The sequence below is a fragment of the Mchenga conophoros genome, linkage group LG17, assembly GCF_057382185.1.
Source record: "Mchenga conophoros isolate Kocher_MC1m ecotype Shallow Benthic linkage group LG17, M_conophoros_male_GT1.1, whole genome shotgun sequence".
Taxonomy (NCBI): Eukaryota; Metazoa; Chordata; class Actinopteri; order Cichliformes; family Cichlidae; genus Mchenga; species Mchenga conophoros.
The window spans coordinates 30952438-30978899 of NC_140542.1; the positions used below are offsets into that span (position 1 = coordinate 30952438).

The 26462-nt window shown below is 40.1% G+C and overlaps 1 protein-coding gene across 12 annotated transcripts in view; it reads left to right on the forward strand.

Moving 5' to 3' along the window:
- Positions 1-26462, forward strand: part of LOC146555711 (ELKS/Rab6-interacting/CAST family member 1-like) — a 157545-nt gene that overhangs the window by 62783 nt on the left and 68300 nt on the right. For 6 of the 12 annotated variants that reach the window (XR_014889104.1, XM_085250933.1, XM_085250925.1 and 3 more), the window contains 4 exons: positions 12393-12528; positions 15064-15195; positions 20384-20437; positions 22441-22601. Coding sequence is in view for 9 of the 12 variants with exons in the window: in XM_085250933.1 (XP_085107059.1) it covers positions 12393-12528; positions 15064-15195; positions 20384-20437; positions 22441-22601 (483 nt within the window). In the remaining 3 variants the exon portion in view is untranslated. Of the gene's footprint in view, positions 1-12392; positions 12529-15063; positions 15196-20383; positions 20438-21042; positions 22263-22440; positions 22602-26462 lie in introns of those variants that run through there. The other 6 variants (XR_014889105.1, XR_014889106.1, XM_085250928.1 and 3 more) reach the window with 2 other exon arrangements.

Genomic DNA, 26462 nt, shown 5'->3' on the forward strand with positions numbered 1-26462 from the left:
GAATACATTTGCCACAGGCCAACTCTTAGCTTGGCACCGGGGCTAACCTTGGGCTACAAGTGAGCAGCGGGAGCATTACTAATGAAAAGATCAGATGTGGGTTAAACAAGGGTAAGAATCAAGCCTCTCTGTTTCCCCTGTAGTGTAAATCCAGCTGCAATGGCACCAGGTTATTTATTTCAGTAACAAGGACAGTAATTGGAGCAGACTGAGTGACTTCACACTGAGGGGAAATGGGGCTGAAAATCTGCCCTGATGGCCAAAATAAAGGATTTGGATGGAAGAGTGGAAAACGTAGAGAGGACAGAAAAAGGAAAGGGAAAGAAACGTGGTGGAAGAAGAAAAACAGCGAGAAAGAACAGAATAACGAGAGGAGACGTACAGAGAAGGGAAAGAACGGGCTGCGTCGCAGGGAGAGGGAAACAGAAAACAGAACTCACGGAAAAGACAGAAATGGGAAAAGGATAAGAGAGAAATATGAGAAAACGGGAGGAGGTTTGGCGAGAAGCAGAGTGTAGACCTGAGTAGTGAGAAATTAGAGAAGTTTATTGTTATATTCCTCAGTAATGGACAATTTGTCTCTGGCATGCTCAGTCAAAGTTCAGTTATGAGGAGTTATTGCATGGAAAACGTTTTGGGTATGCCAGTTTAGGAAATGAATTTTCTTTAAGATTTCATGTCTTAATGATTGCATGCTGGTTACCCTTTGCTTGAGATTTTGCAAATCCACAACCGGTGAACTGTTTAAGTGGCCCCAGTGGGAAGCAAAAGAAGTCATCCACAAAATCTGAACCATTGAAGAAATATTTCATAGAGAGCTTGCCCTCAGCTTCTGCTTTGATTGGCTAATTGCTCACTTTCCATGGTTTGTCATTGTGCCCTTAAATGTTTGTAGGGGTCATTTGAGTTGAGCGGGCCTCTCATAGCCCTCAGTGTTGTACTGAAAGGAGAAAAGCCTGAGTCTAACCTGTTTTTATGAGACTGTCTGCCTGCCTAACTGTTTGCTTGGTCATGCCTGTCTTCTTGTCTTAGTGTCCGCCTGCTGTCTCTCTTTGGGTAATTATGTCTCTCGGTCTGTTCTTTTGTCTCTTACGTCTTTCCTGTGCTTTGAAGATTGATCAAGCTGGCTAACCTAGCTCTCAACTCCTGTTTCCCCTCTCACCTTTCCCTCTCCTTCTCTCTCTTTCCCTTTCTTTTAACTTTCCAATGGAACGTTGTCTCCCGCTCTACTCAGTCTTGCCTCAAGGTTAGTACAGCATGCCTATTTTTCTTCCTTCGTCATTCTCCCTGTATTTCTCTCATCTCTCTCCTTTATTGTCATACTGCGTGTCCTTGCATCAAGACACTTACTTCACTCTGTCATAAACTCTGATTTTAATAATTCTCATCATATCTGTCTGTCTTTGAAGGAGGCACCTTGACTTTCACTTCACTCTTGCTGTCACATTGGTGCCGCTTTGAAGAGGAAACATTGTTTCTTCCTTTCACTTTCCATTATAACACCCTGCCAGAGTCTTCACCACACTAGCAGTTAAACTTTGATACCAGAGCTTCATTTAATAACTTCAGATTTGAGGCTACCACAGCAAACGAGCAAAATGTATCTCCATAATTAACTTGGACAGCTGTGAACTTTTGCTCAGAGGTCTTTTTATCTCTGTTGGATTTCTGTCTGTGTGGCTCTTCTAAAGAAATTACTCCACTTTTCACATGTTCTTGACACCACTACTGAAAGTCTTAAAACTTGCCTCTAATAAGTATCACACATATAATGATAAAGAACTTAAACACTGAAACGTATAAATGTTTAACTGAAACTAAAGATTTTAAACCGTAAAAAGTAAATGGAAGTAAGCAAGTGAAACACCTTGACTCTTTTTTTTAATCCATTCTGCTGGCGTGCTTGGGATCATTGTGCTTTTGCATGATCGAGTTTCAGCAAAGCTTTAGATAGATGTCCTCAAATTAGCCTCAAAACACTTTGGCATACAGAGGAGTTTATGTCTGGACTGGACAATGACTGGACAGTGTCATGAAATGCTTACCCTCTTAATTCCTATGCACACACTAAGGATGTACTTAGCTATTTACAGGAGAACAGAGGCCTTTGAAAACTTTCTTTTTTACGTGACTATTCATGGGGATTGTTTATCCAGCACTGGCATTAACTGGGTCAGAGAAATAGAGATTTCCACATTGGTGCTTTTTTCTCCAGAATCAAGCATAGACCATACAATAGTAGCTCTCCTAAATGCTACATTTGCTACTAGGACTGTGCGATATGACCAAAATCTCATATCCCAATATAAGAATTCTATCGTCCGATAACGATATAAATCACAAAAATGTAACATTTTCTGTAAATTCTGTGAATCTCGGGCAGCTCGTCTTGCGGGAAGTGTTTCCAGCTGCGCGTCATGTACCTGGAGTCGAGTGTTTTAACCGATGCATGAAACGATACATTTTTAGACATAAGTTGTAACAGCCGCCGTTTTCTCTGTGAGTATTTATTACACGGCGTGCTGAGGGGAAAAGCCTGTTCTAACGTTTGAGTCCAAGGTTGTTGTTTTTTTTAGCTCTTTTTTACTTCTCATCCGTAAATAATCTGCTCTTTCACGTGATTCAGTTTATTTTCAAAAGTCTCAACAGGATCTTGAGCTTTATTTTGAAAGGTTTATGTGGAACATAAACAAGCGGACACGCGATGCTGTTACCGTCGTTGTTGCTAACACAACGCATAAAAACAGGCGCTTGTCCGTCAGTAGTGTGGTTATATTAAATATAAGAGAAAGAGAGAACTTTAAGAAATGAATATAGCCACTACAGTGACCATCAAAACGATGAAAAAATATTGCCATAAACAGTTTATTTTGCGACACCACGAAACAAACGATAGCGTAAAATGAAACGATAGACGTTTTTATGTCGTCATCCGATATATATCGTTATATCGAACTATTTGCTACCCATACATGATAAGAATGGTAATTGGACCACTATTTATATTGTGCTTTCCTGCTGTTACTTCACCTATTCGCACTCACATGCTTGAATTCGGTGTTTTAATCTATTCACTTTTAGTACATTTTTAACTGTTAAGAAAGCACTTCAATAGGATGCATTGTGAGCAGTTTAGGGAAACGTCAGGTGAACTGGAGGAGCAGAGACTGAACGACCTTTAAATGACAGAGAACCTGCTCTACCTTCCTTCCTCAGTCTCTGTGTACAACTCTCAATTCTCGTTCAACACAACAAAAAGAAGGAAGGCACCACCTTGTGGCACTATAACCGACTGAACTTTACGGAGGAGAGTCATCAAAGAGACAGTCCTTTGAAAAAGCAAAACAATAAAAAAAAAGTAATGCAAAAATTGGCCAATTAAAATCAACTGCTGAGGGATTTGACTGGCATATGCATCCAGTCCTACAAGCAATACTGGGGTTTGGCAGGTGACTGGCTTAAACAAATACATGGAAAATGACCCGGTCTAACACGCATCTTTTTGATTTTCCAAAACATTTAACTATCCAATTTAGAGTTTCATTGTCCAAACTTTCCAAACTTGTTTAACTTTTAAATATTCCTGTCCCCACTCAAGACGTCATAATGTAATGAGATTCCAGCATGCAGAAACCAAAATCCTGAATTCGCCTTTTTTTTTGTAAACCGACATATCAAAGTCATATTGAGATTTGTCCGACATACGCATTGTGATCAACCACATAATAACCACTTCTTCCTTCTGTTTCCTGCATAAATCTGGTGGTCTGTTTTGTGTGCTCAGCTCTGCTGTTAAGGTCTCCCCAGTACCAGCACTTTCTTTGCTCTTTCTTTCTTTTTCAACTTCTAGAGCCACTGTTCCCCCTGCCGACTTGTCAGCTTTTTCATTGCTGTTATTTTGTTTTTTTGTGATCCAACTCTTCAGGGGGAGAAAAAAAACAAAAGAAAAGACAGTACTGCCTTGGTGTCTGGTAGACGACAGAAGACATCTTTTCGTCTTCTGTCCTTTTTTGTGCTTTTTTGTTTTGTTTTTTTCCACATATTGCCTTTTTTATTTTTTTTTCACGGGTTGTTTTCATGTGGAGCTAAGGAACTCCTCATCCACTGCCAAATGTCTGACATCAAGGTTTGTGGAGCTTAAAAAGGAATTTCTTTGGTCTGTGTGTTTGTGTGTGTATCTGTTTGAGGTCCTGAGCATTGAGGTGGTGCAGGGATTTGTCAGCTAATGGCTGACAACGCGCAGACACACACACGCACACTATCACAGACCATGCACATTTTCTTCTTTTGTTGCTGTTGTTGTTTTCTCTTTCACACACTTGCACATACGCATACACACAGAAGTAGGAATTTGCCTGCTAATAGGTGACAGCGATACTGTAGGGATTGCTGCTGAGAGTTATCTAATTAAAAACCCTGCAGTCACATTGAAGCCCAATCTATAACAAAATCTGTGAATTAAAAAAAAAACAAGAATTCACAGATCTGATTTTTAACTACCACTTAAATAATCCGAACTGGTCTAAGTGGCTAAAAAATATTTATTTTAATAGAATATATGGGGAGAGTAGCACATTCAGTAGCACATTGTGTTGCAAGTTTAGCCGTTTAGGAGGCAGATCTTTAAAAAAACCCTCTTCTTCAAAAATCCCCCATCTTAAAATTGCTATTCTGATTAAAATAGTAAAGAAAAAACGAGAATAGCTAAAATAGCCAAAAAGACAAAAAACTGTATAATGCAATGTGTCTACATGTCTCTCCACAGAACAGAGCAAACTGTGAAATCCTAGTAGAGAAGTAGGAGAACTCAGTGTGCAACTGTAAATACATCCTAGTGTCTAGTTTAAAAAAATACAGGTACTTGATCACATTACACCTTACCAGGAGCTGCTCAGTTATGGAAGTCCATGCCATGAAGTTCCCAGGGTGCAGTTTTCGTGCAGATGTTAATCCCCGAGGTGGTTTATTGTGTCAGCAGACCACTGGCAACTTTTAGACATGGTGCGCCTCACCAACCGTGCTCTGTGACTTTACGTGGTCTGCCACTTTGTGGCTGAGTTACTAAATGCTTCCACTTTTCAATAATACCGCTTACGGTTCAAACAGTTGGAATATCTAGGAGGAAAGACATTTTCCAGTCAGAATTTCCCATCCACTCATTCCGTCAGAAATGTTTGTAAAGGCAGACTGCTGTGGCCCGATATCTTTGTCCTATAGTGTAGCTCCTCTGGTGGATGTGAGGATAGTACCTGTCATTATAAGGTACTCATAAGATAAAGATTGTCCTACGTCATTCACAAGTATGTATAGTATAGTATGAAATCTTGCATTTTGGCTTTTTCTAAATGGAGGCACCATCACTCAACCCAAACCAAATCCTTCTCTAATCAACACAAAGGCTTTCGGCTGTGTTTTTCAGCTGGATCAATGAGCTTTTTCAATCACTTAGCTTATCAACACAACATTTAACAACAGAACAAATTTAGCTAAAAATGGCCGCTTTCATTGATGTTCCGCTTGTAATCAATCAATATTTATGAATAATTACATTGTTCAATTAATTGTTTATTGTCATTTAAATTTTGTTTAAGAGCTTGTTTGTTTAAGACTCACAAGCCTATAGTACAGTTAACAGTAGATACTCAGGTAGCACTTTATAACAATGTCATACTTTTAAGCAATAGTAATGTAAAATATTGTCAACTATTTTATTCATCATTTATATATCATTACTCCTCCTTAGTATGCCATTTATAAATACTGATGTTTATCCACCCATCCATTACACCATGTACAGCTAACACTGCTACTACATCACAACTAATAGTAATTATAATCGTAGTCATAGTAAAATATCTCTATTTATAAATGGCATACTAAGGAGGCTTAATGTGACATAAATGATGAATTTGTCACTAGTGTGACATTATCATAAAGTGCTACCGATACTCAGTGTAATGTATGTTTTTCCTCATACTGTGCTTTGTAAGGTTGTTTTAGAAAAGGAATGCAGCTCTATTTCCCTTCCCTGTATGGTTATGTTTTATGCACCGAGTTAAAAGCACCGTTAAGATACAGAGCTAAATGCGAGTCGACTCATCTATAATAAAATCTCAGTTTGGATCAGTTAAGTTCATCAAAAGATGAATATGAGACTTAGAAACAGAGCGTCAGTATTTAATTCCGGGACCTCACGGTTCACCATGTTAAACAAAGACACTGCCAAGATCAACTCTGGCTCTCTGTCACATGCTTACACTGTTACTATTACCAAAACATTTTGGTTTAGATATACCCTTTAAATATGATTTATCTTCATAAGGACAGATGCGATTTCTTTCTGTTTGTATCACAGTGTTTTTACAGTTAGTTTCCAGTAACTCACACTGTGAAGGTTTGTAGACACATGCACACGGGTCTTAGCTGCCTTTACTCCTTATTTACTTCACAAATTTACTTACCTGAGGGATTTTCTAGAGTTGTTTCTCAAGTCATAAAATAACTACCTCCTTCTTTATTCCTCCAAAATGTTTTTCTACCACATCGACAGCAGGAAAGACTCAACTATTATGTTTTTGCTGTTTTTTTTTCTTCTTTTCTGTATTTTATAGTTTTTATGGGCTCAGTGAAGCAGACCAATGTTTCCTGTATTTTCAAAGGAAATACTGAATTCCAAATACTTAAAAGGAAATCCTTGATGTTAATGTTGGGCGAACTATGTGCAGTAAACATACATGAGGCCCGCGAGCATTTCTGATCAAATATTTATACAGGACTCCAAATGTAATATTAATACTACCTTAATGTGGGTCCCTGAATATCAGCAACATGCTAATGAGGGAGGTTGAAAAGTTTTTCTTTTTTTTAAGGGTTTGAGGTTTACTGAAGTTTGTGAGATTGTCTGTGTGCATGTGTGTTTTCCTTTTTCCTGCTAATTATCACCAATATTCAGTATATGATTTTTGTACAACTCTAAGGTTTAATGAAGGCTTGACTGCGTTGTACATTTGTGTTTATATGATTAGATGTGTGTGCGTGTGTATGGTCAGTGCTTGGGGATATTTTGGGTGGGGGTTGGAAGAATTAGGGAAGTTCAAAATCCTGTCAACAAGTATATCAGTGTGTGTGTATGAATGTTAACACATAATATCTATTTACCTTGTGTGTCATCGTGTTTGTTTACGTGCATTTATGTGGGAATGTTGTAAAATGGGTGCTTGTTGTTGTGTTACGCGATGCTGCGCTCACAGCTCTGTATGTACACAACTGCTTGTGGGTGCTTCAAATATTTGTGTGTGGTCCGAGCCGGAGATTTGATCTAATACAAAGCAGGTTGTGTTTGGAACACGACCCCGTGTATAACTGCGTATGTGCGTATTTTGTGTCTGTGCGGACGTGGTTTCACTGCACATTTGTATGTCGTGTTTACAGCGCTGTGGGTAGTGAGCTCTCCTGTGATTCCGCCTCCTCCTCCTTCAGCGGTTTGCAGCAGTTGTTGAAAATGATTTCAGAGGGAGGGAAAAGGAAGTATTTTACATATTAAAACAACTTGGAATGGCACTGAGCCTCCGCTGAGCCGAGGCAGAAAGTTCACCGAGCAACGAGTGAAGTGTTCTGCTTTTTACTTAAACGTGTGAAATGCAAACTACAGTTTTTTAAACAGTACATTCATATTACCCCCGGTTTGTTATTCAATACAGAGAGAGGAGAAATATAAAGAAAGAAATGAACTGACACATTTTTGTTAGATATATATACACTGGCCACTTCATTAGATACACCTTGTTTGAACTGCCTTTTGCCGTCCTTGATTTTTCATGGCATAGATTCAATAAACTGCTGACAACATTCCCCAGAGATTTTGTTTTATACTAACGTGACAGCATCACACAGTTGCTGCACATTTGTCAGCAGCACATACATGATGGTAATCTCCCAATCCACCATATCCTAAAGGTCTTCTGTTAGATTGAGATCTGATGACGGTGGAAGCCATTTGATTCTATCAACTGTATTCCCGTTTATGGTGCCTTTACCTTTAACTAACCTACCAGATAAAAGATCTACTGTACTGTGTCTGTTTTGTTTTGTTTTGTTTTGTTTTAATGAACTGCAGATTATTCAGTCAAGATTGACAGTAACTATTAGTTCCAGGCATAACTTATTTTGTTACTTTGTCTTGTCTGATAAAGAGGTTTTCAGCTGTTCTCTTATTCACAAAGGGGTCACCACAGCAGGTAGCTCCACATGGTTGATTTGGCAGATTTTTATGCTCCTGACACAACCCCAAAGACATTTGATCTTTATAAATTACATCTAAAACCATTTAGAGGGACTATAACATACAGGTGCAGCATACTTGTGAGGATGAATTTCATATTAAGTATGATTTATATTCACATGATAATCATTATAGCATAAAAGCTTGTTTTGGCTCCTTCAAGGAGTTTGGAAAGAAAGGAAAGCACTAGATATGGAAATGACAAAAGAGGGAGATTCAAGAGCTAGGGAGAGGAAGAGAATATAGAAATGGTCTATGGTCTGATGAAAGCATTTTATCCAAAGGAAAAAGTTATGTTGCATTTGGAAAGGAACCCCGAAAGGAAAGAGAAGCGGTATATTTGTTCTCCAACATTGGCTCAGTGCAAATAAATAATTGCTTTGCATGCATGTAATTATAATGCGACATGCAAAATATTGGCATGTAAGTGGGAGGAAATGGATTTTGCAAGCAAGAAAATTTCAATGAGAGAGGAGAAGAGGAGGAGGAGGATGAAGTTGGTACGGTTTGATGTGAATGTGTGATAGTTACAAATGCAAATGACCTACATGCTAAAAAGCAAGCAAAGCAAATGTTTAGCATTAGAAAAAGTGAAAAGACAGGGGGACCGAGTGTTGAGTCATTAGGAAACGCCAAAAAATAAAAGTCTATTTCCACATGCGCGTACTCTCACATATGTACAGTAAATGCAGCATGAAGGTCAGAAACCTCAGAAAGCTTCCTGGAAATCCTCCAATAGGAACATTCCTGCCTGTTTATGACCTGTTACACACACATGGGCGTATAGCACAAAAAAAATCATTCCCAAACATATTCATACAACTTTATCTCCCAATCATGGTGCAAAGTTAAAGGAAAAACATAGATAATGCATGCTTACTACATCTGCCTTCTGTTTAATATTTGAACCCCTAAACGCACATGAGGCACACATGCATGCTCTTTAACATACACGCACATCTTAGCACACTAATGGTTATTCAGTGAGTGCTAAACAGCCAGGTGCAGCAGCATAATGTTGGCTCTATCATTAGATTTAGTCTTTTTTATTACAACTTTACAAATTTCTCTGGACAGTTTGGAATCAGGCCTCCTGGACCTTTTAGCAAACACATAGAGGATTTTATAATACCTTCTACTGCCAATAACATTTCTCAGCCTTTCTGGCAATGATATTTGATGGATTACTCTCATTATTTTTAGCTAGTTTAAATTAGAATAGCAGCTAGTTTGTAGCTTAAAGAGACATGAAAGATGAGAACGATGAAGGAAAGGTTGCAATTGAATGCAGACTATAATGTGTGTACTACTCTATATGTAAACAAATAAACCTGAACTCATTAATTCAGACAGATGTTTCTAACTAAAGTAAACTGTGGGATCGCAGCAGTGCAGATGTGCAGAGTTAAGCTTGGAGATTTGTGGTGCACAGACTAAGGTCAAAGGTCATGTGAACCTGTTTACACCTTCGGAAACAAAGTATGCAGTTTACGGCTGGTAAAAAGGATTTACAATGAGAGCAAACGCTCTGGATTCCCCTCACTGGAGGTCTTTTTTACTGGCAGCTGCAGCCACAGATATGACGATTTATCTACAAGCCTGTAAAAACTTAGAACAGGAACACACACATATGCATAAACATTTGTACAGTGAAGGCACGCCTACTGTGCAAAATGTAAACATAAAAATGAGTCAAGGACATATATAGTATGAGAACAATGACTTTTATTGAGTTTGATCACCTTCTTTTGTGCTGGTCAGCGCTTTAGTTTTGTCTTTGTTGGACGTGTGCTGGTTTCATGGAAATGTCAGTGTGTATGCGCTGGCAAATCTATGCTTACACATTCACCCTTCTTGTTTGACTTATCTTTCATCTATGTCATGATTCAGTAGACCTTGTTAAACCTTACTGGCATTAGCTTGAGTTACTCCACATCTGTGTATGTCTGCAGCATGAAAGGTATGAAAGGTCCAGATCAAGTCAAGCTGGTGTGATAGCCGATAGTTCTGTGACACAGTCACAAAGGCTTGCAGAAAGCTTAAACAGGGATTAAACTCTTCGAACCATTCTTCTCCCAGGAGGAATTACTCTCTGCTGTTTCTCCGTCTTTCACTATCGCTCTGTCTCCTTTCATTTCCCAGATGATGATTTAGACTCTGCTTCCCGACACACGGTAATCCCTCTGTGAAAAGACCCCCGTGCTTCCCACCGTGCAGAAATCAAAAATGTCATCTTGTCATTGATTCATAGCTTTTCATTGAATTTCTTTACTGATCTGATCTGTTATAGAAGCCCAAGGGAATTTTATTACTACATTGTACTGCAAAGAATCGCACAGTCTTACTGTATCACCCAGACTTCTTGCCTTTAACTGTAAACACCGGCATATTCAGGCTGTCTGTATACATGTGGGTATGATCTGGCTGAGAGAGTTTTTAAGATCTGTTAAAGTACAAAGCTGGAATTTCGTACTTTCGCCTATTTGCACCTGTTTTGAAATTACATAATTCTAAACAGCAATTTCTCAGTGTGATGCCATGAAGCTTTTCTAATTTGGGCTTTGGGTTTGTAACGACGTATGGTCAGTAATGCTACCCTTTTCAGCAAAGTATATTTTAGGTAGTCTTTATTTTAGGGGAATTAGTGCAAAAGGATGGTCTTGAACTTGTGGATCTTCAACTTACATTATCAGGATCTTAGAGACAGGTAAAGAAGTTCTTATGATTTACTACAGCCAAGCCACATTTCTGATTTTTTGTAATATCACTTAGATTTTACATTTTATTTGGACATGCTCTGGAAACTAAAGAAGCATCACTGTAGTGATCAACTGAAGCTAAGGTGGCAATAATCCTCTCTGCCTTAAGTCTTGTGACTCCCGTGTTCAGACATGTTTTTCTTAACCATGGAAATAATTGTGTCATCTCCCTCCACGGAGGAGGTTATTTGTTTTGGCAGTGTTTGCGTGCGTGTCATTTTGTCTAAAAATACGATCGTTTGCAAAGTTTTGAATGAATTCTGAGAGGACTGCTCTCACGTTAAAATTCCATCTGCCTTTCTTTCAAATTGACCCCACAATGTCAATCTTTAAAGAAAGAGAGAGAAATGGCTGCCTACTGTAGTCAGTTAGAGAACTGTTGTTGATAATATGATATAATAAGCTCAAGTTATTAATTACAAATAGATACTTATTATTCATTATCTATTTCTACATAATATTCCTGTAATCAAAATAAACTTGTCATGCAGCCCTTTGCCGGTTGTTACTACACTGCAAACATCTTAAAGGACATTTAAAAAGAATAAAGAAAACAAAGTGATATACAAATATACAAAATACAATACTACTCACTTAAAAGTAAATATGGAGTTTTGCGCTCTTGAAGAGCTTCTTGTTGATTTGTCATGAAATACCAAGAACAGGCCTCATCTGACCATGAAAAGCTTGTCAGTCAATTGTCCAATTATTTTAGAGCCTCTGAAAATGGGGCACTATGAATAAAAATGCCTCTATCCATCCATCCATCCATCCATTCGCTTATCCTTTTCAGGGTCGTGGGGGGCGCTGGAGCCTATCCCAGCTGTCATAGGGCGAGAGGCGGGGTACACCCTGGACAGGTCGCCAGTCTGTCACAGGGCCAACACACAGGGACAGACAACCATTCACAGTCACATTCATACCTAGTGACAATTTGGATTATCCAATTAACCTATCCCCACAAGCTGCATGTCTTTGGACGGTGGGAGGAAGCCGGAGTAGCCGGAGGGAACCCACGCAAACACGGGGAGAACATGCAAACTCCACACAGAAAGACCCCGGCCTGATGTTGGAATTGAACTCAGGACCTTCTTGCTGTGCGGCAACAGTGCTAACCACCGTGCCACCGAGCTGCAATAATGCCTCTAATTTCTAAAAATTTAATGCAGAACTTTTATAAAACCCCTTGAATTAAAGCTGAAGTTCTGTGCTTTCTGCATATTGATTGGTTGATTTAAAATCAACTGAGGTATTGTACAGAGCCCAAATTACAAATCTCATTTCTATTTTTAGCCTATTTTTTTTAGAGTGGTGACTGTGGGTTTATTTTGTATTTTTCTGTGTCTATACAGACAGATGAAGGACCAATCAAAGAAGGTGGCCAACCTGAAGCACAAGGAGCAGCTGGAAAAGAGCAGGAATGCCCAGATGATGGAAGAGGCCAAGAAGAGAGAGGACAATCTGAACGAAAGCTCGCTGCAGATAAAGGTATGCAGGGGGAGGATGAGGAAGCAGGAAGGAGGAGAAAGAGAGCTGTAGAAAGTTGGAGGGGTGAAATGAGAGGGTGAAAAAGTTTTCCCCCTTCTCGGTGTCCTTTGAATATTTTGTGCTATAACAACACTGTATCATCATAATGTGACAAGGAGCAGCCTAAGGCAATGTCAAACTTTTTCTCAAACACACACACACATGATGCAGCTTTCAGTCGGGAGTGTGTGAGAGGGATAACTGAAGAGGATAATTGACAGGGAGAGCAGATAGAAGATGGAGAGAGAAGAGGTGAGGAGATAACAAATGTGGGAAGAGGGGAAAAAGTTTGATAAAATAGGTGGAGAGGTGATTAGAGGAGGAAGAAGAGAGCTGCCAAATGAGTGCTGTGGGCTTTTAAAATGGTTCCCGGGATCTGGAAGCTACCCCACCCCCCAACTGTGCTGGGCGTGTCAGATGAACATATGTGGGGTGATTACTCTAACTTTGGTTTTCTTCATATATCTGCAGAATGTAATTTTTCTTTCAATTCACTTTTCTCTCTTTATAATTTCATCCTTTCTTCCTACCATTCCCACACTTCTCCCCCCCCCCCTCTCCTGTCCATCTTCCTCCTCCTCCTCCACTTCCAGTAATTGTTTACCTCAGTGGCCTCTCTGATTATAGGCAGATGAAAATACTCAATGCATATGCGTATGCACCCTCTAGCTATGATTGATCTTTGGTTAAAGGAGTTCAAAAGTTGTCATTCATGTGTATGCGTGTGGTTAGGAGATGAGCTGATGGTTATGTGAGTCATTCAGACATATGAGACCGCAGTGGTTACAACCATAACTGGTGTGTGTCAGTGCTAAGTCATTATGCACAGCTCAAACAGCACTGCAGACTGTAAATGGAATCTGAGAGTAATTCAGACAATAAATTTCATTTAATACAAATAAGAAGTTTTGAATTAAAGTCCATCTCAGTCTGCATAGTTAGACACCAAGTAATGTTGGAACACTGACGACTAAGATTTTCAGCACATGTGTTGGAGATGTTCTGGAGGTTTGTTCATGGCCACTGTAATGTCCCCTCCCTCTCACCCCGTTCCCACTAGTTATTCATTCAGCTTTAATTTAACCAGCAAAGTCAGTTGGCTGGCAAGAAGAAAAATAAATCTTATTTTTGGGGAATTGGTGGGAAGTTCATGTTGTCATTTTATAAGAAACAGCTTCATGTGTGATCACAATCGTCTGAGGGAGATGGAAATCAGACTTTCTTGTTTCTGAGTCTTTTATTCTGGTTCTGCAAACGTGAATGGGAGGGGGTGTCCAGGGTGTTTTAATCTAGGGGCATGCTAAGCAGCTGCTTTTACAGAAAATTCAGAGCACGTTGTAATTATATGATGGATGTCAAACAAAACCAGATGAGTTAGCCATGTCATTTACTCACACATACAAAATTACTAAAAGACATTTGTAGGTACGTTGTGATGCGAAGAAACTTCTGAGTTAAGAAAAGTTATGATGTATATTAATCGACAACCTGCCTAAAAGTGTGGTGCCCATGCAGCTCTGACCCACTGGAGAATGGATCTTTGGGTCCTGCTTGTTGTGGGGTCAGACCTCCACGGGTTCTGCTTGTTCCAATTATCCTAGGCCACATGAGCACTTCAGAGGCTTTTTTAAACCTCGCTCAAGCAATTTCTGAGCAGTTTTTGCATCATCTTTAGCCTCAGCCTCATCCCATGGGGACATGGCATTTTGACTTTTCTTGCACATCATTTAGTACGTAACAACTGCATGTTCAAAGATGAAGCTTAGCTTTTATACTTATTAGATCCAACTACTCCAAAATAGCTTGGAGAAATTAAAAACACAATCACACAGGCATCTTTGTGAGCCACAGAGATTGCTCTAAACACTCCATTTAATTTCTTTTTAATATGATTCAGTTGTTACTCTTGGCTCTGTGTGAAAGTGAGACTTTTATATGGTCATCTCGAGGCACAGTCAGAGCACTGATGCCTCATCTGCCTGCCTCTCAAATCTTGTGTTAGTGAGAAACAGCCGGTCAGAATGAAAATTAGCTTAAGGGACAGTGAAGTAGAAACAGCTTGATTTAGGCATAGGATGGCTAAAGGGTTGCACTAATTCCCAATATAAGACAAATACGATGTATTGTGAACTAATAATAATAACAAATGCAGAACATAGGTATGTGAAAATTGTGAAAATCTTAATTTTAAAGCACATATATCTGGTTTTATATATGCCCATCACTCACACATAGAATAGATTTCTATATATATATATTCTGCATTTAACATTAAGGGTCCCCAGATGATGAATCCCACTAAGTTTAGTGACTTTATTCTCTATTCCCATCATAGCTACATTTGCAGTTTTGACTGAAAAGTTGCTGTAACTTTTTAATGGATTTGCACAAATTTGGTTCAGACGTTCACGTCTGAGACAAGATTATTTGTTCTAACTTTTGGGATCCCTTTTTTCATCTACTAATACTCTTTTCTTCCATACGTTTGCTTTGTAGGACTCTCTCCGTCAGAAGGAGGAGCGCATTGAGGAGCTGGAGGAAGCGCTGAGAGAAAGCGTTCAGATCACAGCCGAGAGGGAGGTGGTGCTCGCCCAGGAGGAGCAGGCACGCACACAGGCCGAGAAGCAAGTACGGTCTCTCTCAGTTGCTCACGCACGCATGAAACTGCATGTATAAGGACCCAAACCTTTCCTTAAACTCAACCCCTATCAGTTATTTTCTCAAACAGACACAGATGTCCTCACTTCTGAGGATTTTCCTCATTCATTCCTTTGCTTTGCGGCACATTTGGACATATGATGAAAAAACATATGGGCAAACATATTTAAAGCTACATAAAAACTCTTTTTGACATAGATAAACATCGCAGTGCCAAAAGTAGCTAATGGCAGTAGCTGTACACTTGCCAACTGAGCTCATTCAGGTGTGGCTCTGTGTGTGTGTGTGTGTGTGCACGTGTTTGTCCAGTCACTCTTCATTTGCAGGGGAGGTAAATACATCTCTATTTAAAGAACAGCTTGCATTTTGTCCACTTTAGCCTGCAACACACAAACAGCTTTTTCAAATGAAGCGCAAGCTGACCACTCCAATTTGTAATGTGTTTTATCTATATTGAGGCACTAAGGAAAGCTCGTACCGGTGTTAAGGGAGGCTCAGAACGGAAGGGTTTTTGGTGAATTCAACCTCAGACCACAGGGAGTGTGCATATGTGTTGTTCCCCTGGGTACCAGTGACTTAACGAGGCCATAGAGATGGGAAATGTTCCTCAGTGCCTGGATGCGTTTTGACAAGTGGGAGAAAAAAAACTGTGTGGGCTGTACGGATGAAAACTGCCCTGAGAAAACACGGTCGGCTGTAGCTGTTGGCAATACGGCTGGACTCCATTGTTATTACTCCTGCTAAATGTTGGCTGCCTGTTCTGGCTTTTACTTACCGGACTACTTCTGGACCGACATGTAAAGACGGGCATGCAAACAGATGTTTTACTTTTGAGGTATTTTGCTGACATCCTTGCCCACAGTCAATGTTAATGAGCACCAGAGCCAAACAAGTAGCAGGCAGAGAGATGGAACAGAGCAAAGACAGATCATGGGCAAAGTCAAGCAGATAGACGACACCGGCCTGGGGGACACACGATAGGTTATTATCCGGAATAGTAATTACAGGTGAAATAAGACTTAGCTCTTTCAGATCCATGTGCAAACAAGAAGTGTTGTTTTTATGTTTCAGATTCTAGTCAGGATCGGGAAGTTTTCAAAGGTGCTTAGTGCAACAGGAAAATATGTTTAAGATGATCTGCACGACAGGTTGAATTTGCCTTTTGATGTAATGATGCAACCAAGAAGAAATAGCATTCTGCATTTAGATATTTAACTCTCTGGGATTTTGTTGCAAGAAACGAACATGTGTGAATATCTGATATTCTAATTAGGAAATGTAGTTTATTGAGTTTTATTCTAAAACCATTAGCTGGAGCATGGCTCAGGTAGTTGACATTTATTTGCTTTCCCAGCAGTGTAGATGCCTTTTGTGGTGTTTGAACATTAATAAATCTTCATTTTGTATTTTACCATCATGTTATCATACTTGCCAGTCAAATACTGGCTCTTCTGTGTGTTATCCGTAAGGTCTTTTCCATTCTTTGACACACTGGCCATGGCAACACTGAATGGTAATCAACTCATCACACAAAGTAAAGAAATCTGTATTTTGTGGAACACCAGCGTGAAGTTGCCCTATGCCACGGCCCCATCCGGATCACCCGCTGTAGCAGGGTGCTAGCAGCTGCTGCTAATCAGGTGCCAATCAGCCACCTGATTAGCAGCACCAGGGGTACCAGAAGCTCAAAACAAGAGTCAATAGCAGAATAAGATGTTTGGTTTGTTTGATGGAGAAGTTTTGGGAAGTTTTCCATGACCACAACCCACAAATACATTTTCCCCGTAGATATGGCACCAGTTAAGGGGAAATAAACAGGCTTTCCAATGGTATAAGACTTACTGCCAAGAAAATTGTTACAACAAATAAATAATCGACCAAAAACATTTCCTTAGTTTTCGTGATAAGTTTAGATACCAGCCTGCTTTTAAGGAATGTAAATGTCCACATTCAGGGGTTGGTTGGATGAATGGCGATGGGTTGAATCATCATATGTTAAAGTTTCATTGACTGCACTGATTTATTGATGTTTCTTCATTTTGGACTTGCTTTTTAGTTTTGCTTTCATTCCTTTAATCAAGATTTAAGCACTAAAAGCTGCATGGTTAGATTTAGCAAAAGATTGTGGGTTTATTATTATTATTGTTATTGTTATTATTATTTTCAGGAGAGACCTAGCCTAGAGGGCGGTAGAAGTTACAGCACAAACAAAAATTAACTCTGCATGTTTAAAAAAAACTTATATGCTGTGTTTGAGTGCATGACAGGCGGGTCTCACTGGTGAGGAAAGCTTTTTAAAATGCCAAAACAGCAATATTTAATGGCTGTTTTTAACTGTAGGAATTTTTAAAGCCCTCAGGAACCTTACATTAGTTTTAAACAAAGCTAAGAAATTTTTTTAATTTAGCTCTTTTCAGTGCAGTCTTTTCACGAACCACAAGAAAAGCCCAAAGCAAAGTTCCTTGGCTAGATTTTGCAAAGCTAATCATCACTCATTGGTCAAACACAATCCTCGCTGCTGTTATTAGTTGGCTGGACTTCGTTCACACAGTGAGGAAGCACCGAAAGCCACAAGTATTAATATTCGGTCAATGGTTTGACGTTTCATCTAAGCAGAGAGCTACAGAGAGAGATGAAGATGGTGAACAAGAAAAGCAAACACATTTTTTCTTTTTTTACAGCAGCAGCATTGCTACGTGGGAGACAGGAGTTCTTTCTTTTTAATCTTGATGTGTTTCTTTTATGATTTAATAATTCTTTTATTTAAATTTGTCTTAAAATTGAGCCCCAAAGAAAGTCCCAGAGTCCTGAGTTTAATGGTTGCCTATTTCCTGGAGCAAAAAAAAAAATTGAAAAAAAAATTGCTGCTTAATGTCTTTACTGTAATTTTGCTAAGCTATCACAGTTCATTTGGCTGGAAAAACTTCAAAATGCTACAAGTGACAGCTTTAATTAGATAGAACAGAGGCCATTTAGGCCAGGACAGGGTCCTGGAGAGTGTCCTCGTGTTAAAATGCTTCAGTCGAGAAGGAAGGAGCAAAAAGCGTCAGCGTGTGGTGAATGAGTGGAGATGGCAGCGAAACACTCCTGGCAGCCCTCTCCCAACAGCACTAACTCAACCTTTCAGCACAGACATACATGCACATGTGGATGTGGCACTCGCAGACAGTGCAAGTAATATGCAAGACGCCGGACCACATACATGCATACTTATTTCTTTAAATGCACACGCACAAACACGGCAGAAAGAAGTGCTAACTGCTATTTAAACAGTACGCCGGCGCTGCACAACGTTGCATTCAGCAGGAGCCAGATGGACCCAAGTTTGGTTTTGGAACTGGAAACTCGCCTCTGTCCCCACAAGTAAATTGTAAATAAATATTTTGGTGTTTCTGTTTTTTACAACTGCGTCACTGCAATTAACCTTTCACATAATAAATTATAAAATGATGACAGAGGCAGACAATTTCCTCCCTTAATGAGGCCGGCCTGTTCAAAGGCACACACACATCACTTATTATGGGGTTGGCACACATGCGTACACACGCATATGCAAATGCAGCCAAACCAGGGACATTTATACTCGCATCTTGACTCCATATTGGGAGCCATACACACAACTTTTATGTCCAGCTATACAGACAACACGTGTTTGCATAGTTGTAGGTGTGTGTGTGTGTGTGTGTGTGTGTGTGTGTGTGTGTGTGTGTGTGTGTGTGCGCGCGACTGTGTGATGAACAGGGTTTTTCCGGCATAAACACCACATAAAAATATTGTTAACTTTTTCTGCAAGACATTAGTCACTACTGTATTTATGATCGCTGAAGGAAGCTGCGTTTTTGTGTGTGTGTTGTGTGTGTGTGTGGGTGACAGAGAAATGAGTCAACAGAATGACACACCATGTCCGTCTCTTCCGAAACCAAAGACAGACGTCCTCTTCTCCTGCTTCCCGTCTTTTATTAACCACACAATTTCAATTCTTGAACTCAGTGCACCTTCTTCTTTCATTCATACTTTCCTATGCTTAAAATAAAGGCTGAAATCACCCTTATTCACACACGGAAACACTCTCAGAACACTGAAGGGGTTGCTGTCCATTCCCAGCCAGACCTTGTCTCTCCTCGCCCCCTCCCACCATCCCCCCATCCACTAATCGTTTTTTAATGATGATCACGCTTCTCTCTCTTCCTCTCTCTTAACTCCAGGTTGGTATCATGTCCCATCTTTTCCTTCTTACCCCCAACAAACAACCCTCTTCTATTGTCCACTATCTTTCTGTCTTGTCTGAACTAGGGCTGTGCGATATGACCAAAATCTCATATCCCGATATAAGAATTCTATCGTCCTGATAACAATATAAATCACAAAAATGTAACATTTTCTGTAAATTCTTTGAGTTTGAGTCTAAGGTTTATTTTTTAGCACCTGGCGGCTCTTTTTTACTTCTCATCCGTAAATAATCTGCTCTTTCACGTGATTCAGATTATTTTAAAAAGTCTCAACAGGATCTTGAGCTTTATTGTGAAAGGTTTATGTGGAACATAAACAAGCGGACACGCGATGGCGTTACCGTCGTTGTTGCTAACCACAACCCATAAAAACAGGCGCTTGTCCGTCAGTAGTGTGGTTATATTACATATAAGAGAAAGAGAGAACTTTAAGAAATGAATATAGCCACTACAGTGACCATCAAAACGATGAAAAAATATTGCCGTAAACAGTTTATTTTGCGACACCACGAAACAAACGATAGCGTAAAATGAAACGATAGATGTTTTTATATCGTCATCCGAGATATATCGTTATATCGAACAGCCCTAGTCTGAACTGTATTTCATGTTGCTGCCTGTCAGTGTCTTCCTTCTTGTGCATTTTCCTCTGTCTGGTTGCTTCTCTTTCATCAGCTTAGCATTTGCTTATTTTGCATTTTTCCTCCCTTTCTTTTGACATCTCTCACCACAAACAATCACTTTTCTTTGCTTCCTTCTTTTTCTTCCTTCGGCTTCCTTGATTTGTCTTTGCGCCTATCTTTTCATTACCCTTTGTATTCTCCGCCTTTCCTCTAGCAATTCCTTTTACATCCTTATGTCCGTCTCCACCTCCTTCACTGTTGTCATTCCCGCTTCTCACATCTCTTTCTCTGTTATTTTGTATGCAGCTCTCTCACATTCCAATGCATGAGTTCATCACAAGCGGATTTAGGTGGTCAAAGGTAACAAACAATCATCCCATACCTTGCTCGTCTGCTTTTTACATTTGTTCATCTTTTAATTTTAATTTTTTTTATTATATTTCCTTAATTTTTTACAGTAAGTTGTAAATAATTTAAAAAAAAAAAAAAAGCCATTTAACAAAAGCTTTTATTGGATCTGTTCATTTTGATCAGTTAACAGATGCAACTTTGATGGAAAGTGAAAAAAGTAGAATTGTATTGATAAGACTTTGATTTGTTAATTGGTAGAAATGTTTTGGGGCATGCATACGGTACACTATGAATTAGTTTTCTTTTTTCAGTGGCCTTATATGGGTTTGGATATAAAGAGACATATTTCAGTCAGGGCCACTTCAGTCAAAAGAAGTTTGTCATTTCCTTCTAATGTGGGGGAATTATGTTGTACTGGCATACGTGGAAAGCCATTTAGGCATAATGCAGGGAATGGATTGGGAGGGAATCTTTAAGAGTGTCAGCTGAGCCTTCAGCTGCTGAAGGTGCGTCAGCTAATGTGCTGGGACTGCAGCTGAGCTTGACTTTGTGGCCTGCCTGAACTAACACTATGCCTTTTCTTTTTTCTCTGTTTTTCTGTTTTTTTGTCTCAGTTCCCGTCTTATTTTTCCGTTCTCATTCCATCACCAGTGTGTTCTTAATTGCAAATTAAATCTTAATGTACTTATGCAAAGCTTTTCACTACAAGTCCTTCATACTACAAACCAGAAACACTATCACAAACCTGCACATCGATGACACATACAGCCTTTAAGTCTGTATCTTTCCCAAGGACAGGAATAAAACCACAGACTTTGATTACCTTTGTTTCGATCTCCTGAGCCTGACACCGGTGTACACAAATGTATCACAATATTAATGAGAAAACAACAGAGAACAACTTTTTGAACTCTGCCTTTCTGCATCACCGTCAGTGCTCTGGAGAGAGACGAAAGGAGAGAATGAGCCAGAAATTAAGATCATAGTGGTGGTGGAGAAGATGCTGAATCCCATTATAAATATCAGTCATAACACGCATTTCTTTATGGTGACTTGTTTGCAGAAATGTTTGAGACATCTTTCTTTACAAGCTAATCTGACGTTCAGAATCCATGTATGCAACCTAAACCATTCATACACATCTACAAATAAACATCTGTAGCCGAAACAGGCACGTTCATTCATCTTGTGAAAGCAACACTTTGTTTGGCTGTCTGTGTGTATGCGTGGCTCCATAGATTTAGTAAAGATATCCAAACATGTAAAGATCGGATGTGTATACATAACATGGTAATCCAAATAAAACTAAGGGGAAATAAGAAGAGAAGATCTCAATGTCTTTGTGGTTCAGGTCAGAAGAACTTCTTCCACATGGCATGTAATATTGTCTGAGCTCAGCAGTGTTTAAAGTACTACCCAGGGTGCCGTATCTGACTGTAAAGCTGTAAGTTGTGTTTTGCAAAATAAATAAATATGTTATTAAATTACAATCTCAGTATAAAGCAGGGACTGCACATTAATTTGGCTGTAAGGTCTCAGCGACAATGCTTCAAGTTCACCGTTTGTCTTTAAGCATTCAGAAAAACAGCGATGCAAGACGAATTTATGCTAATTTAAAACTTTAGAGGTGTGTAGTATATAACTAGGAAAGGAAAGAAAAAGGTTTCCAAAGAGAAAATGTGTGTGCTTGTGTGTGTGTAGTGGTTATGTCGTTGAGAGAAATCCACACTGACCTCACTCACATTAAACTGACAAACTGATATATGCCCAGTGAGAGAGTGGGACACAGAATATGTATCAGAGAAGAGCGGGAGAAAGAGAAACAACTGAGACAGGGGAAGGAAAACAAGGAGGAGGAAAATCAACACACAGTAGGTCACATATGCACCGTAATAGACGACACGCTCGCAGACATAAAGACTAATATGTGCAAAAAAAAAAAAAAAAAAAGGAAAGGCGAGGAAAAAAAAATGAGCCAAAATATTTACACTGTGTTAACTTGTATGTGTCAGGTGGAGGACCTGCTGGTTGCTATGGAGAAGGTGAAACAGGAACTGGAGGTGATGAAAGCCAAGCTGTCATCAACTCAACTCTCACTGGCTGAGAAGGAAGGTCACCTGACTTCGCTGCGGGCCGAGAGGCGGAAGCACCTGGAAGAGGTCCTGGAGATGAAGTAAGAAGAAGTCTTTCTCTCCATCTAACTGAAAAAAATTTAAGCTGTTACATTTGGTTACATTTCGTGTTTCTGTCCTTTCACGCGGCGTACGTAAACGTGCACAATGCCTCATAAAATCTATGTTCATTCAGTTTCATTCATTTACGTTTTCAGCCGTCTCATGTGGCTGCGTTATAGTTTCATCAAAACAGCAAAAAATAACAATATAATGGAAAAATAGTTAATTTCCCTCTAAAACTGTAAAAATGTGACCACAACATGAATGAATGGCGAAAATGATTGTGTGGATATTTCTCAGCTTGCACCACCTTATCACATTGTTAAAAATGTCTAAATACATTGTTGTCCCATTGAGCTTTTAAGGCATATTTTACAGAGTGCTCTCCAATCATGTCCCTGATCTTGAAAAGCGATGAAAGAGTTCGAAATATTGTCCATCCATCCATCTGCTTCCGCTTATCCTTTTCAGGAGAGAACCAATCGCACTTACATTCACTCCCACATTCACACCTATGGGCAATTTAGTGTTTCCAATTAACCTATCCCCACTAACTGCATGTCTTTGGACTGTGGGAGGAAGCCGGAGTACCTGGGGAGAACCCACGCGAACATGGGGAGAACATGGGGAGACCCCGGCCTGATGGTGGAATTGAACTCAGGACCTTCTTGCCACCGTGCTGCCCCCCATTGGGTTCATTTAAATTTATATTAATTCTTTTACATGAACATACTCTGCATGGCTTTAGTTTCTGTGCGGGTTAGTGCTCCTATCTACTTGGTGGTGTGCCGACTGCCATCCACTGTTGGCAACACACTGACCAGAACCTCATACAAACTCTGAGTATAAATCATTTACCCAGTGAAATGTAAAGTCTTAGTATGCTTTGTGGGAAGCCAGACTGGGAAACCTGCTGCTTTTAGACATATCTCAACATTTTAAAATATTTTTTGGACTACATCGTTATTTAATAAAAGCGTGGGTGATGTCTCAAATGTCCTAGAAAATATTGATTGCTGTATCATACGTCAATATCCGGTCTGAAAGTACAATTCCTAGAGATGTGATTTGTGGTACATTTTGCACACAGCCGTGCTATGTTATTCTCTTTAATGCAGAGGTTAACGTGAAAAGGCTGCATTCAGTTTTAGTTTAACAGTATAAAGTTTCCAAAGTTTCTCATTTATTCTCACTGCTTAGAATTTAAATACAGAACAATCATCTCTTGATATCTCCAGGGGTCTCTTCTGCTGCTTCAGTTTCTATGACTGGTCACATTGACATGATCTTCACCCGGCACCTCATTAACTCTCTCCTCTTATTCCTCCCCCTCTTTCTTCTTTTATCTTCTCTCTCTTTCTCTCCACACTTTAAAATGATATACTTAAGTACTGTGATAATGCAATAACCATGTACCGCTATAAAGCTCTCGTAATATGATTGATTACATTAACAGACACCTACACAGTCTAACTCAAGGTACGGTTTAATAGATGGGTTTGTAGCTTAAATGCAGCAAAGAGGAGTCCCTTCTGCTATTTTATATCCTCACTGAGACCTTACAACAAGGTCCAGTTTAGTGGAACAGTGCACTGGGCTGAAAGAGATGCCAAAGAGACTGTCAGCATGCCCTGTCTATTTAAACAGATTGTGGGACAGTCAACTGTTGGATCATGGGAAATGAGGGCTTCCATTGTGATTTAGTTTTCCTGAACTCCAAGTTTGCATTTTTATTTTTGTTCTTTTTTAGGGAGACAGTGTGTGTGTGTGTAAGTCTGTGCATGTCCATTCACAGTCCAGGTGAGCAGAGTTACGGACCGTTTTATTGGTGTAGCAATGACTCGTGTGATTATTGCAGGCGTCAGTGAATCAGAATGTGTGGTGTTGTGTTTGCATGAAATTGCGTCTGTGTGTGCGCGCACGTGTGCAAGCGCACTCTTGATTGATTTACCGATGTCAAGCCCTGTCTAGCATTTCTTTTATACATACAATGACTTCATGATGAATATTTACGTAACAGGCACAGACGTGAATAGACACACACACACATGCTTCTTATATCCTGTACACAGAGTTACAAACAGAGAACACACAAACACATATTAACGTCATATAAACACACACATACACGCTGACCACCCCATAAGTATAGAGAACCAGGAGTTTTTCACGGTTCAGAATCGTACTTCTGGGCATGACTACACACAGCAGTAACAGCATGATGACTGACTGCTGAAAGTTAAAAAAAGAAGTTTCCATTTTACTTGTTCAAAGGTAAAAAACAAACAAACAAAAAGAATTTCCAAAAGTTTATTCTGTTCATCTGGACGTAGCGTTTTGTGGGAGAAATGTTTCGTCACTCATCCAAGTGACTTCTTCAGTCTCAGCTGACTGCAGGTTTCCCCAATCTCATAAACAGTATATTTCCATAATGACTGAAACCAGCCCAGTGAAGGAACAATGGGCTGGGAGGTCAGTTCCTTAATCTTAATTATGCAAATTCTCATGACCATTGATCAACAACCACTGACCAAAGCCCACTGATCAATGGCCTTGAGTCCCATTCACAGAGAGTTAGGGAATGGCTGCAATCACAGCATTGTAAGATGGCGAAAGATGTACCCTTAGGCCCCCTCCTCGATTCAGAGATGGTCTTTCCCTTTTCACGTAAATGGCCTCCTTGACTCTGCGCTCAAACCAGCGTTCCTCCCTGTCCAAGATGTGTACATCCTCATCCTTGAAAGAGTGTCCACTGGCCTGTAGGTGTAAATAGACTGCAGAGCCTCGGTCTTAAAGGTGCACCCTGTTTATGTATTTTCGGTAAACCATACAGACTTGGTGTAGACTCCCCTGGGTATAGCCTGCGGTATGAGGTCCGGTCAATAGGCTTGTCTTGTTCTAACTGCTTCAGACAGTCTATCGCCCTCTTCCTGTAGCCACTTCCTGGGTCTCGTTTCAGGGGCTCATAAGTATTTTCATCACTGAGTAGTGACAAAATTTTCTCATGATAGTCTTTCTGGTTTAGCAATACTGTGCACCTCCCCTTGTCTGCCGGAAGGATGATAATGTTGTTGTCACGGTCCGCTGTGACAGACCGTGTGGAGAGTGCGTGGAGGACTCAGGTGCAGACACGAGTGACACGGGAGTAAACTTTAAACAAAAGCGAGCCTTTTATTGTGGCTGGTAACGCAAGAGAAACAAACAAGAATAAGGGCAGCTCAAAAGCAATAACTAAACAGAAACCTAAACTGGAAATGAACTAAGGTAAGACTATGAATACAACAGACCGGGCATGGAAACATGGAGGGTGGGAACACAGACGACGCGACACAGACTGTACGAAACACAGAGACTAAATACACATGAGGGAAGATCAGGGGAAGTGGATGCACATGGGGAACACAGGTGACACTGATAATCATAACAAGACACGGCAGGAGTGAACGTAACACTGATGGGAGATGGGCAAAGTAAAGCAGGAAGTACACAGAGGTTCAAACAGGAGGAGAGAGAGCACGGGGAGAACGCAGACATAACGGGCTGGGGAAAACATAGAATAAAGCACAAAGAGAGACGAGGGCTCATAAATACACAGAGGGGCACACAGGGGGTAAGAGTCACGAAGGGAAAACACATAAGGAACAACGTAACAGAGCAACCCAGGAAGCATGGCCTAAATAAAGAACAAAATACATGAAAACTAAGAATACTGGGCCCACATGGCCCAGGACCATGACACCACCCCCCCCTAAAGGGCTGGCTCCCGACAGCCCAAACCCGAGAAACAAAAACAGAAAACAACCCACCCAGGGCGGGAGGCGGGGGACCAGGACGGAGGGACCAGAACGGGAAACAAAACA